General features: G+C 38.2%; 1 protein-coding gene across 1 annotated transcript in view; it reads left to right on the forward strand.

Annotated features, from left to right (window-relative positions):
* The window catches only part of LOC5667992 (DNA fragmentation factor subunit alpha), a 28,069-nt gene that overhangs the window by 10,009 nt on the left and 2,872 nt on the right, over positions 1-15,188 (forward strand). Inside the window, exons 2-3 of the mRNA XM_061659610.1 lie at positions 13,258-13,470; positions 14,314-14,546. Of these exons, the coding sequence (XP_061515594.1) occupies positions 13,258-13,470; positions 14,314-14,546 (446 nt within the window). The remainder of the gene's footprint in view (positions 1-13,257; positions 13,471-14,313; positions 14,547-15,188) is intronic.

Raw genomic sequence — 15,188 nt, forward strand, 5'->3', positions numbered from 1 at the left:
AAAAAAAAAAATGGCGAAAGAACAAGAATCAAAAATCTTATTTTTGGTGGTTTATGAATCCCGACACCAAAGCGGGAAAGTCGGACACTCTGTCGTAGGGAAAGATGGACACCGAATTTGTTGAGTTATTTTACTTCTTATATCAATTGGTGATGAATCTATTTCATCAAACATCTTTAATACGGATATTTCGAAGACACAAACTTTCCAGCAACTAGAGAAAATATTGAAATTAACGAGAAATGAAACACCGGTCAACATAGCAGTCATGCGTTATGCTATTACTCGCTCGACGCTGATGAGGCAATTCTTGCCAAGAGTTGGACAACTTTAATCCAGACAAAGAGGGAACACTGATATGAAATCGTTCAAGAATAGATGAGTGATACTATTTTTTTTTTCTTAATTTTCATAGAGTCTTTGAGCCGTGAGAGATACTATGTTATTACATATATAATACATAAAAGTTCAATCTTCAATGGAAAAAATGGCTTGACCTATTAACAAGTCCCTCAAACATGATGGAGTCGTGGATTTTCCGCAGAGTAATTTCCTAAAGTGAAGTTAAAGACAGTTTTTGTGTAAGCTGGAAAAACGTCAGCTGTTAGTGATATATGCTTTAGATTCTGCATTCTATGATATATTAGAAGCGGTGCTTACAATTCCTAAATTCACGGCTGAATGAATCGTCGTTGCAATTGGTTTATGTACGTACCAGGACGTGAAAATCAATGGAATATGTTAAAATTTTATAAACTTTTTCAATTTCCAACGTTTTCTAAAGGAGTCCATCTTTCATATCAGGTATCCGTCTTACCCGAACACTTAAAAACTGCACTAAAAAACATTTTTTAAACATATCATTAAAAAAAAGAAGCGATAAAAACTTTAAAGTTTTAACACATTTTCTGATAAAAAATTAGTGTAAGATAATGTATACACATTTTCATGGTCGTTGTATTAATATATTCCAAAATTTTTTACATGTTCCTTAAGGTGTTCGTTAAAATAAATGTTAAATGTTAAAATAATTTAAAATGTTATGCTTTATTAATTGACGCAATAAGTGTGCAATGTGCCCTTTTCTGATTAAAAAAAACTTATGGAAAGTCATTTCTTTTTCAATTGTAGATAGGTCATTTAAAAAAATTCTCACTGCAAATGAATCAGTGAAACCAACAGCTCATACAACAAAAAAGGAACTACATCCCTCTCTTTGCAATAAAAACGCAACTTGTGAGAATCTCGTCCTGTCAGACCATCTCCAAGAAGACGATCTCGTCGTACGACTACTGCCAAGCAAATATGCTGCATTATTTTTCCTACCAGAGGATGTTGCTTTTAGGTAATGCGTTGAATGGTTTACTTTTTGTACGGTGCGGAATCCATTAAAAATATCTCGTTTTGGGGATGGGATATAATGGAGAAAAAAATCGCCATGCCCTAGAGATACCAAAAAGAAACATCGCTCGGAACTAGATTCTACCAAACATTTGCAAACCACAAAAGTTAGGGAATCGCAATATTTACTAAAAAAATGAAAATGCAATCAAAAATAAAAACATGCTAACGGCAATATCTGCCAATACACGTGGTAAAGTTAGTTGAGAATGATTGGAAACGATTCAATTTGAGCACATGATGAGAGACTGCTTTGAATTGTATAATCTTTAAATGATTTTACAAAACATCCATATCAGCTCGAAGCGGAAAATTGTCCAAATTGATTCGATGAAAAAACCAAATTTAATAAACAAACTCAAACAGCACATTGAAGTATTTCAACATCCGGAACATCCAATATCGTTCATAAAATATGCATTTTAAGCGATGTTAACTGTTGCTTTCGAAAGCTTCGCTCTTTTGTATTTTGCAACGATTCAAACCAGTCATCTTGGATGTTTATTCGATATTATCCCAGTATCATGAACGAGGCAGACGGGAGATATCTTCGCCAGTCAACAAACACGAGTTAGAGGCACGGAATACCGCAGCATAAAACATGCAACATAACGTGAGTTTGTGGAATGTTTCTTGTGTTGCGCGCGAACATTTCGAACATGCTTACCCGTGTGGATTACGTTTTTCTTTATCTTACCGATTGATGCAGACATTCTCAATTTGCTGCCGAAAGTCGTTGAAAAGATGAACACAGAAAAAACAAAACAAAATAAAATGTTCTATGCAGTAAGTTGACATTTGTTTTCACTATCTGCCTGCTAGTTAAATTGTTTTTAATCCATCTACTTAACACACAACATTCTTAGCTTCAAGTTTTGGCGAACGCATTGCAACAGAAACAACTGAGCAGCACAATAGATTGCTTATAATCCAGCGCATTAGTGGGTTACCAGCAACGTTGTGAGAATTCCAACTAAGAGCTTTGGAGTTTGTAGCTAGAGGACACAAAATCACGCCAGTGGGCATACACCATACGTTTTCTGGTCGTTCTGGTTCGGCTCTCCAAAAATAGCATCATCCGAGCGATGCTAGAGCAAAAGTTTCCTCGCACGCTAAAGTGTTAGCTTCGTTTGAATATTCATATGGGTTTGGTTTGTATATTCCCGTTCTCTTCTCGCAGCTAGAGAGAAAATATCACCTTATGATAATAAAATGTATGTTGCAAATCATGACGAATGTAATTGCCATACTCACACAACGGGGCGATTCAGTGACGTGCGGTGCAGTGTATGCCAGTTAGCATGTGGACACTCATCTTTTATGTTCTCGTTTGACGCTCGCCGCCTCATGCAATATGCAGTAGCGGTAGCACTCGTATGCAGCGATGATGAGCTACAACATGGAAATCGTAGAATTAGCTTTTTTCCACGGCACAGTGAAAGGGAAGGTTTCTTTTCATCGGCTTGAAAGGCTTAAAGCAAGGATGCGGGGTTGCATTAATTTCGCTACCAATGCGTGGACACGAATCGCTTTACGGATATAATGAAGTCGGTTTAATTCTATCTCACATTATTTAAATGGATAGCATACGGTTATGCTGTTGCATAAATATAAACTATCTAACTACATTGCTTAGACATTAAATTAATAACTTCTATGAATCTATTTGTCTTAATTTTTATATTTGTTGGTTAATTATACTCCTTTCAGCAAAATGAATAAAAACATGTTCGAATATAACCTCAGGCACACTTCCAAAACTATGATCGTTTTTGGGTGCAAATGTATGTATGTCTCTAGTTCACACCCAGCAAGACTCACTCTTCTGTTATAGGTGAACCAAACAATTACGGATAACCAATTCGATTGAAGAATAAAGCTGGACAACGACACAATCGTACTGGGATCATATCTTTACTACACCTCCTTTAGGACATACCTACTAGGAAGTAATATCCGCTTATACAGACTTTGCTGTGTATGGCTGTAGCTATGAAGCCATATGAGACGAATTTCAGTATACAATGGAGCACCGTTCATCCGAGATCATCGGTGCTCAACCTCACACAGATTATCTAATGACACGAATATTAAGTCCTAGATTTTTCAACGCTTATTCGTTTGGATTTTAAAAATAGTAGGGTTTGCGAAAATAAACTAATCAGGTTTTTAACGGGATTGAGCCCATGATGGGCATGTTGATTGAGTTGACGACTGTACCACGGGGCAGGCTCGATGCAAAATATAAAAAATGTATATCGTCAATATTTTAAAAAAAGCTATATATAAACCCACATAACTGTAAAGCAATGTCTATTGTGTATGGCATAGCAAGCGGTTTCCTCATCTATTTGCATTTATATTAGATTTTATCATTGTTCAACTCAACCTCTAACTTCCTGCTCTATAAAGCATGGTTTACAACACGCCCAACTGCACTGTGTTAGTGATTCTTCCCAAAAGCCGTCGGTAGATAGTGAAACCCGCACTGTTTATCTACGATTTTCCTCCATTTATCTTCATCTTGCAACTGGCGGAGTTAAATTATGCCACCAGTTTTACCCATTTTGTCGCTATACAAAAGTTCAGACTCGCAAACTTGTTTCCAATTAAAAACTTACCCTCGACTTGTGTGCCTATCAGTGTGCCGCACAACCGAGCCTCGGTACTAGCCTATTCATTCTAATTATGATTGCTCTAACGACCCAGACAAAGTCACCTCGGTAAGAAGTTTATGCTTCCTTAGAATTGTGCGACTGTCAAGAGGTTTCCTTCCGCCGCCAGGTTTCCTTGTTTTTAAGACTCCTAGGATTTGCAGAGCCTTTTCTAACAACCAGGGCAGCAAAATTTCTTGCAAATTCGTTGCAAATTTCTTTTGCTATAAAAAGGATTAAAATTATATTTTTGGAATTATAGTTTCTTCAAGCTACTGCTTCACTCGTTCCCATTTCATATTTGTTCAACTTTTCTCTCATTAATGACTCTCCTAATGGATGAATCTAGGTTGGAAAATTTCATACCGCGGCTTGTCAATATACGAAGCACTAAATTATTTTGAGTTATTACGATTTCTTTTTCAACAAGTTGTAAAATGCCCTAAAATCACACTAATAATAAGATGCATAAAAGCAATATTTCAATATAAAACTTTTTTTAAAACACTTCTTTGCCACTATTGAAACAATACCCTCAGCTTTTCATTCAGGTAACACCCCTTCTCGTTGGAGCACAACTTGTGCAACATTGTATACCCTCGAAGAGCGCTAGGCTGTACTTGAAAGTGCATTGCATTAGGCACATTTCTCTAAACAATTTACCAACTGTCAGCTACTGGACCGGTGAATAAACTTGATCACAACTCTGTTAATGGAATCGTGCAGAAACTTTTTCTCTATCGGGCGTCTATAAGCAAAAGTTCAAGGTTTCATAAGTGTTGATTCAAGTAAGCCGTCGAGAAAGTGCAATCGAAATAAAAGGCCTTAGTTTATGTGCTGTCTCGTAACATATGATTTATTGAACCAAATTTTAAGCATTCCCCGGAAACTACTAGGGGTAAAGTGGGATCCAGCGTATGTATTTTGAGAAAAATCCTTTTCACTCTTGATTAATCTTATAGCATGTGGTCTGTAGTGCAGTAGTACTCTCATTCAGTGGACCTACTAATGGCGCAGTACAAATGTGAATCAAATTGTTTGTATATTCACTTCATTACGCTCCATTTGTCATCGCCGTACTAATGCTAGACAAACTTCTATCTATTGTTTCATACAAAATCATCATTAGCCACTGCCATAGCAGCATCAGTGCCATAAACGAGTTGATTCAGTCCCGTGTTATACCAATCACTTGGCATGTACAAAATGTGTCAATTTCTTCCCTTTCATCCCTGAGACTCCCCGCTACCGGAAATTGGTGATGTCAAAACATAGTCAAAACAGCAGCCTGTAACCACCGTTCGACAAATGATGCTGACAAAGGTTGGCGCATCTTCACCAGCATCAACCCTTGCCGCAAGTCATCAATACGCCATCAGCTTGGGAATGGATCGAAAATGGCACAGCATCGATCTGAACAGTCCCATCAAACCCACCATTCAACTCGTCCCCAAACGCCACGAGCCTACTATTTGTCCTCTCCGCACCTTCTGCCGATGGAGAACTCGATGAAAAATGAAGCGGAAATGGCAATGAATATTTGATTCGTGGATTCGTGGTGTTCCGGCGCGTAATTCGGTTATTTTATGTCACCGAATCCTCCAATCGGCTAAAGGGGGTGACTAGGGTGTGTGTGTATGTGTATGCGGCATAACATTTTATCGACCCGCGGTGGAGCTGGGCCAGAGTCTACGCAAGCAGTCCGCGGAAAGGGATGTTTGGAAATTGCTTTAAAATTTAATGTTTTTATCCACCGGCAGTGCAGCGGAGCAGTAAAATAAGCCACATTGGAAAAACGTTCCGGCTAGACGTGGATTAATTGGATTCGGTTCGAGAGAAGTGAAACAATACATTAATGTAGCCATGTTGTATCGATTGCTGAATACGTCAAATGGGATGCAGATATTTTGGCCACGATTTTCCGGATAGCGATGCACCAAATGGTCCTATGTACATATAATGATGGCTGCATGCAAAATTGCTGATAACAATTAGTACGAGTTTTACATGAGCCGAAAACAAAACCCAGATTGCTTGTCAAATAACATGCTGTTATTGTCTGAACGGATAAAAGAAGTTAATTTTACTGAAACGGTGGTCAGAAAAACCAATTGTGTGAATGAATAATTTCCAAAATATTTTGACATTTTTCCCTCTTCCTTCCAACTCTCGAACGGATAGAAAAGATCCATTACACCAAATTCATCGTTCCGGGAAGCTTTCTCGTTATTGCGGTTCGTAGCACTTTCACGCCTTCCCTTACACCCATTATCTGATGAATTTCCATGGAAGGATAATACAATTTAATGCCTTTTTAAAAGTTTCTACCAAAGGAACAGCATCACCGGGCTGGGTATACTCCGCCAAGCTTTTCGCATGCTGCTTACGCATGGTGGCTGCCTACACTGCTGGTCATAAAGTGCCCATCGCCTACCGAACCTAGCTTGTTTATTTGGGATAAAGAGTTTTTTTAAGCAAAAACATATTTTATTTTTTTATGTAACCGATTATTGACAAACCACTGGCGGAAAATCGTTCCACTTTATTTCGATCGTAATCCGATAGCTCTTTCCTTGTACAAGCACTTTCATTACAATCACCAGAAATACGTTTGAAGAAAACAGTATAAAAATGTATAGCGGTGAAGTATAGGCCATTGGACAAAAAAGGAATAGAATCGAACTGTCTTTGGATACTACATTACTCAAGAGGTGACTAAAGGTGAATGAAGGATGGCAAACTTATTGCATTAATAAGTAATCAAATTCAGTTCCAGTAAGATGCCAAAGGAGGAGAGATCATAGGTACTGTTTTTCTTGTTCACCCTAGAGATGTGCTCTCGATACGTGACGCTTCCTCTCTAACCAATCTATTGGCTCGCTTGTAGATACTTGTGCTTGACGTGTTCGAACGTATGGGCATTCCTATGGTGGCGCTTAACGTTAATCGAATTAGGCATTATTTATTGCACTCTATCAAATCGGCAAAGTCTTCTTGCGAAGTGAGCTAGTAAGAGCGTCGTATCAAAACGTACGTGACAGGGCGGTGGTGGGAATTACAGTGCATCTGTGAATCCAACTAGAAATGATTGTAATAGTAAGTTTCAATCGGAACCGTTATCTTCTCAGGCATGCAATCACTTTATTTTTTTTTTTGATAGGCAATATCAATTTCGATAAAGGTAAGTTGATGACTCTACACAGAAAAGAAGATAAATTATGAGTCGCTCGAAAAAAAAATGTCGAATGTAGCATCCTTAGAACATATACAAACAGAGCTGTTCGACTAAAAAATTATCAAGAGTGCAATACAAAAACCGCCAGACAATAGATTATGAGAAGTTTACAAAAAAATTATTATATTTTATAATATTGAAAGAAAAAAACTAAAACCAAGCCAATATTCAAAAGATGTTCTGTCGAACTCTTCGATTTATTGAGTGAGCCATTTATCTTATGTTTTCCTGTTTTTTTTTTCTTTGGCACAACAACCGGTCAAGGCCTGCCTGTACCCACTAATGAAGTGAGCTTGGCTTGCAGTGACTTATTGTTACCATAGCAGGATAGTCAGTCCTACGCATGGGGGGGGGGGGGGCACGGTCTATTCGGGGCTTGAACCTATGACGGGCATGTTGTTACGTCGTACGAATTGACGACTGTACCACCAGACCGGTCCTGTTATGCTATAAAAAATACGTTTTGTAGCGTGCAATATTTATACTTCACTCTAATGACTCGTTTATAACAATTAACATTACAGTAATAACATGCATTAGCCGGTCTCGTAGTACAGTCGTTAACTCGTACGACTTAACAACATGCCCGTCATGGGTTCAATCCCTAAATAGACCGCGCCGCCATACGTAGGACTGACTATCCTGCTATGGGGGGAATCAATAAGTCACTGAAAGCCAAGCCCACAAGTGGCTACAGGCAGGCCTTGACCGACATCGGTTGTTGTGCCAAAGAAGAAGAATAACATGCATAACGGTTATGTAAATTGCTGCACATTTAAAATCTAAATTCATCAAATTGTTCCCATATTGGGTGACAATTAAGAAATTTCTTCATAAAAAAAATATAAAGATACAGAGAAACGAAAACAAAAAAAGAAAATACTAATTTTGGGAGTCTTGCATTTTATGTTATTATATTTTTGAAGGATTATGTTAATATAGAATAATTTAAAATGAATCAAAATACAACCTCATGTTAGTCTGCTTATAAACTCATTTTGCAATGTTCATTTAACAGGTCAATATTACATTTGTTCATGCGAGCATGGGAATATTACAAATTTTAAAGAATTATATAGAGTTGCTTTCTCTATATAATTCTTTACAATTTTAAAACAGTATCTGATTGCTCTATAGCGTGAAACGTATACAAAATTCGTAGGAATACCCCTTTTCCATGTCTCGTTAGTAGGAAATACCTCGAAGGTGAGTTTTCCGTTCATCATAATTAAGGTATTTCCCTACGGTACGTCTGATTACGCCGCTGGTGCAGCCAGTTGGCAAGCTTTACCACTTTCCAGATCCCACCCTCATTGAAAACTGTGGCATTGTTTGGCTTCGTCCATTGCTCTCTTCCTTCCTCCCCACGGTGTAGCATTATTTTGCACAATGACCAGGCGTCTCCATGCCCCTGCTACGAATAATTTGTGTCTAGCCTTTCGTTCTGTTCGTGCCATTAATTATAATCACACCAATCCATTTCGACTTTCGGGAGCGGTCATTGTTCCCGGTAGAGGCAGTAGAAGTGTTTCCGTTCACGCTTAGGTTCTAGCTTGGGACCGGATGCTTAAGTGCGTCAAACACGTGCCCGTACCAACAATGAATTAAATGCCTACCAACATTCCACCGCACTTCGGTTGTCAAAGCTGTCGGCCAATGATTGATTAGATGTTCGGAAGGAATAACTTACTGTTTTATTGCTACCCAATAAAACACCTTCAATTTCATTTCGTTGCGCCGTGTGTGCTGTGCTGCTTCCAAACTGATCATTGAGTTTGCGAGCAAAGAAAATAAATTAGTTAAAGTTAGTGTTGCGTACCTTCCCGAGGAACGTCAGGGCTGCACTTTTCACGTCCTTGCGGAAAGCTCTGTGTACCGTTCTTTGAGAAAAGTGGGAGCCTCCCGCTCTGGGATCCCCAGCAGTCGCGTGGTAAGGTGATGAATTTTAATAATACATTAGACACACCCGTACGACACATACACCGGTGCAATATACTCCATCAACCGTGCTGGTCACCTCTCCTGGATTATACCATTTCTTAATATTTGCCTTGAGGGTACAGGGTTGTGTCACAGCTGGTTATTCTTAGAAACCGAATACTTCCTACCGGTGTACGTGCGCTATCGAAACACGATGCAGTAGGTCTCAACTGTTTCCAGCACAAAACTTTCTTTTCCATTGAAAATTGTAGCTTGTTTTCGGTACGCCTACATGCACAAAGCCGTCGTATGTGGGGAAAACAAACAGATCGTTAGAGGTAAACGGATTTTCCCTGGGCATGTTTGCAATGAGCGATCGAACGCTGTAGATACTGTTTTCTGAGAAATATAAGCTCGCACACAATCTGTTGAGGTTTCTATTGTGGTGAGATTGACATTTTGTAGAAAATTTTCTCTAAACACATCCACATACTATGTTCCTGGTAAAAATTATAGTTTATTACTAGTGAATTTAATTTGATGCGTATAATCTTAGTTCAAATGTCGTTCAAATATTTGTTAATTTACATACATGTTCCGTTTGGGTATTCAAGGTATACTGTATGGATTTGAGGGAGAGATGATAAGCTGGATGTAGCGTTATCCATTTTTTTTTTGGGAAAAGAGAGTATTTTAAATAAAATTTAAAGCAATTTTGATGGGTTCAAATTTTACCTTATAAAAAAAACCTTCACCATAACAGGGTAACTGCTCTAAACTGTTTACTCGTTCTATTAACAAGTTGTTAAATATTAGTGTCATTGTATTCAAATGATCGCAGCTAAATACAGTCCTTCCCCGAGTTACGCGATTAATGCGTTTCAGGGACATTCGCATAACTTGGATTTTCGCATAAGTCAAATATCACGTTTTCAGCCAAAATATGGATGGTAAAACATTATTTATTATTTAATTTAATAATTTAATGTTCATTATTACATATTTCATACAATTCGTGTAACGTATTTTACAATTCGTGTAACTAAAAAATCGCGTAACTCGAATTCGCGTAACTCGAGTGTCCGGTAACTTGGGCACAGACTGTACTCTGATTGATATTCGGCCGTATCGGGGTGGTCGTTCGTCGAAGAACGTTCGTCGCTCACCGCGCGGCTACAAGATGTGAAATATACAGCGAAATGAACTATTTGACAGGTGAAATATCTGACGGATAAAGCATCACAGCAACCAGCTGATGTGCAATGTAAACAAATAACGTGCACAAAATCGTAACTAAATCCATAGAATAACTTCATTATCGAGTACTTCGTCAATTTTGAGTCAACGATTCATAATTTCTTCCAATTAGGGAATGTTCTTCTTACAGGGTTTTCAATGATATTATTGACGTTTTCAGCGAGTTGTTGATTCGTTCGAGCATATAATTGACTCTTTCAGCGAGATATTGAATTGTTCGGAAGCAGGCGTTGACAAGTTAGGATCTTTCCCATCAGAAGGTAAACAAACAGTTTTCGAAAAAATATGCTGGTTTTAATTAATGTATGTAATAAAAAGCTTGGGGAATGGCTATTTGCTAATAAAAGGACATCTAAGAATGAAAAATTACACGCTTCGGCACAGGGTGTAAACAAAACAAACGAGAGCTCAATAGTATCGTCGAACATGTCAACGCCTGCTTCCGAACAATTCAATATTTCGCTGAAAGAGTCAATTATATGCCCGAACGAATCAACAACTCGCTGAACATGTTAATAATATCATTGAAAACCCTGTAAGAAGATATTATTTTTAAGTGAATTTTGAAAGCGAATGTTGTGTCTCCCCCTTCCCTTTAGCTGTACCTGTCAGATATTTCACCTGTCAAATAGTTCATTTCGCTGTATATTTCACCTCGTGTAGCCGCTCGGTCATGAGTGGACAGGGTTGTACCGCTAGATTGGGCAGAACAAAACCTAGACGGTTTTCTAATTTTTGATCATAGAGGGCTATGAAATGAGTGAAAATTAGCGTCGCGGCGAACGTTCCCGGGAACGAACGAGTTCGCCGGTATGGCTGATTCAGCCGTACCGGCGAACTCGTTCGACGAGAAACTTTCGTCGCTCATGAGTGGACAGGGATGTACCACTAGGTTGGCCAGTACAAAATCTATACGGTTTTCTAATTTTTGATCTAGAGGGCTATGAAATGAGTGAAAATGAGCGTCGCGACGAACGTTCCCAGCAACGAACGCCGGTACGGCTGATTAACAGTTTTGCGTGTATATAAAGTTTAATTTCAATTTCATTACAATACGTGGTGAATTAAAGGATTATCTGATTATACTTAAGTTGTACAAATTTAAAATCATTATTTTTTGTGTCTATTGTTTATATGGTTTTATTTGCATTCCTGGAGATCATTAGAGTCAAAGGTGTTGTAAAAATTCTATAAACTACAATTTTATGGGTTGTAAATGAAAAAAGGAAATATTTTTTTCTCAAGCAACACTATCTAGAGAGATAGTGCAATATGTTTAAAGCTTATGTGTAATATAAACCTGAGTAAGAGAAGAAAAGAACATCTTATAAAATGCTAAAGTTATATAACTCTTCCATTCTAAGAATTTAAAATGTACAATCATGCTCTTATGTGTTTCAAAGAAGAAAGAAGCAAAAGAAAATAAATATGTTGGCGGTACAATATCGTCATTACATACACCGTTGAATCGAATGCGTATCTCGGATTCGATCTCAAATAGACAGGGCGTCTCCATATGCTGAATGATTGAACCAATAAAACACAAACCAAAAAAAAAACAATCCAATTAGGGACTAAGATGGTAAGGCTTATTTACCCCTTACTCTGACAACAGTTATTAAATAAAAATTCAATGACAAAATATAAAATTACGCCGTCGTAATCGAGATTAAATTCTTTTAATATATTAGCAATCTCTATTACTAGTATTACAAATCGATACTATTTTTTATTATTTTTACAGTTCAAAGGATATGGAATAGAATTCATGCAGCAACCTTTAAAATAAATTCACACTATAACCAGTACCAGACTATCTAAATAATTATATTTGTGCCGCTAATTCAATTCATGTGTATGAATTTGAACAGTTTTGTGTAAAGTTATTTTCAAACAAAGAGCATAATTTAAAAGAATAGTTCGGAATGATCAATGATTAGGCTTGCATCAATTTTTTACCGTTCAGTACACCTTCCAATCACTAATCCAATTACGGTGCAGTCTATTTCAAGGTTCTCCGTTTTTCTCCTCCAGTACCGAACAGTGGTTAAGATACTTCCAATCATAATGCTATCTAACTTTCCGGTACTTCTGCTACACTCATTGACATCCTACAGTACGCATCGCCCAACCCGTTTCGGCGCCTTTGGCTTCAAAACACATAACTTGCCATTGAACTGACAGGATGTGCTCGTTTTCAATCGACGGATATCCTATCAGAACCGCAAATGAACCTCATGTGAGGCAACGCAAGACTAACAACAACGCCGTCTTGTGGCTACTACCACCTAGGAAAGGAATGTTTCCCATTAAATGACTAGTGTCTTGGGGAAATAATGGATCCGATGTGAGTGTTGGATGCAACGGTGAACCCTGGCTAAAGGCACACTCCTGTGGCAAGAATGTGTTCGTTCCGTATGTCTTTTGCAACGCCGGCGACGATTGTGTTTGAAGCTTATTTTCTAGTCATGCATTCCAAAGGGAGTGCCAGTGCAGCTGCAGTATGCAAGTTTCGGTACAGTTTTGTGGTTTGCGGCGGTAGGAGAATCGATCAATAAAATGTTGTGTGCCATATTCTATGCCTTTATTTGATTATCTGTGTTCTGTATGTCATTAAAATGAGTTTATTTGAGATAGGAGTGTGCATCGCATTGTTATTTCTGAATAAAGAAATAATATAAATCTATTGTAAGACCAGTACAAATCATTATTGCTGTAATCATCGGTGGAAAAATGAAAGCAATCACATGGCTCTACTAAATAGCACCCATTTTCCTATCTTCATTCCAGGTTAAGGATGTGACGAGAGCAATTAAAAAAGCAGTGGTGGCCGGCACACTAGAGGAGGTTCGTTCAAAGGCCGCTGAAAAGTTTGGCCGCACCGATCTGCCCAACATTCATCTCGACTCGGACGGTACCGAGGTGGACGATGAGGACTACTTCCAGACGCTGGAACCGAACGCCGAGCTGATTGCGGTCTTCTCCGGCGAGCAGTGGATCGATGTAAGTCTCAACGGGGGTCTTTCGACCTAATCTTGGCGGAGCGATAAGGTTGAGTCTGTTTTTGGGGCGTATATGAGTGTGTGTATGTACGTTTCGGAAGCTTTTTAAACCAATCGGGCCTATTGTTGTCCATTGCTGTTGGTCCTTTCCTTTGCATTACGCTCATAAATCTTCCCCGCATCCCGGCTTCGCTGATGATATTAGTTGTGCTTGACACATTACACAAAGCACAGAAAAGTGGAATGGAAAAAGAAAGAACCATTAACAACTTGTAGAGTGATTCAATTCGGTCACCTTGTGTCACACCCGAACCAACAAAGTCAAGCAAGACGTATTGATTAATGGAGTCTCGAGATATGGCTTGGCGCAAGCCAGATGTTTACCCTCGTGCAAGTAAGAAAGTAAATGAAGAAGAATAGAGAAACTTTTCCAGTTTTTTGTGGCAAGTTTTTTTTTTGTTTTAAGAGTGAAATTTCTTCTGTGTCCTCTTTTGTAAAACTTTGCAATAGGGACCAAAAGGAACCTCTAATGCACTTAAATGAAATTTGATAGCCAGGTTGAAAAAAAATTCCGGAGAGTGGTTGGGAAGTAATTTAATTTGCGTTACAGTTAGGTTCCAAGGAATAGATGTCCAAACATAATTTAGGGTCTGGTGTAACTTAAAAAAAACGATGGTATGCTCGAGGCAACCTTTTGATGTACAGCGTTGATAACTTGCTTGACGTGCTAAAGTTAAAGTATCCTTATTATTATTCACCCATCAATATTAAGCTCACGCACTCATAGGCCTGCAATAGAATGCATTTTAATGTTTCGCCAAACCCATCCGGGATTACATTGCAGCCTACACACTACGTCACGATAACGACCCGCCGGGATTCGGCCGACATCACCGACAGTCCGGACGTGGAGCGAATACATCTGAAGAAGCTGGTCGCACAGATGAAGACCAACCTGTGCAACGTGTCCGTGCTTAGCGAACCGGACCTGGAGCTGCTATCAAACATGGACCCGAACTCGGTGGCCGACATCACCGGCAAGGACTTTATCGAGCAGCTCAAGGAAGCATCAGGCAGGTTAGGGGGAAGAAGAGACCGGGATGTGGTTCTGGTTTCTTGAAACCCCCATCTAAATACGTCTCTGAATTTTCTTATGTTCTTAGTTTCCATTTCCTTTTGCTTTACTCGTTCGTTTGTTCGTTTGTTATTTAAAGGGTTTGGCTAGTATGGTTGATTATAACGTATTTTTTTATGTTTCATTTTCATTCGTTTCTTTTCATGATTTTTTTCATATGTTCGAATAATTTAGCTTGATTATTATTTTGATACTTTTGCGTCATCCAAAGACCATCAAACATACAAAATTCATTACAAAAATAACTCATCAACTTCCATTCCAAATCACATTTTTAGGTTAAGTAACACTTATTGATGAAAAAGTAGATTATTGCATTAATAGTAACACAATTGTTCATTTACCATATTTTTGTTCTGTAGCGAAGCACTATGTTTGTACTAGCATTTAAATTGGCTTTCGGTGTGTTGGTGATATGTTATTTTTCATAAAAGTAATAACCATGACAATTTTAATAAATTAGTTGATGATCGACTACAATTTGAAAGACGCTTTATACACTTTATATATGTTTTTTTTCCTTTTATTGTACATATGATTGGTTAAACAAGAATTAGATTGGTTTCATGTCTACGTTCAAAAGG

Source organism: Anopheles gambiae, chromosome 3, assembly GCF_943734735.2.
Source record: "Anopheles gambiae chromosome 3, idAnoGambNW_F1_1, whole genome shotgun sequence".
NCBI lineage: Eukaryota > Metazoa > Arthropoda > Insecta > Diptera > Culicidae > Anopheles > Anopheles gambiae.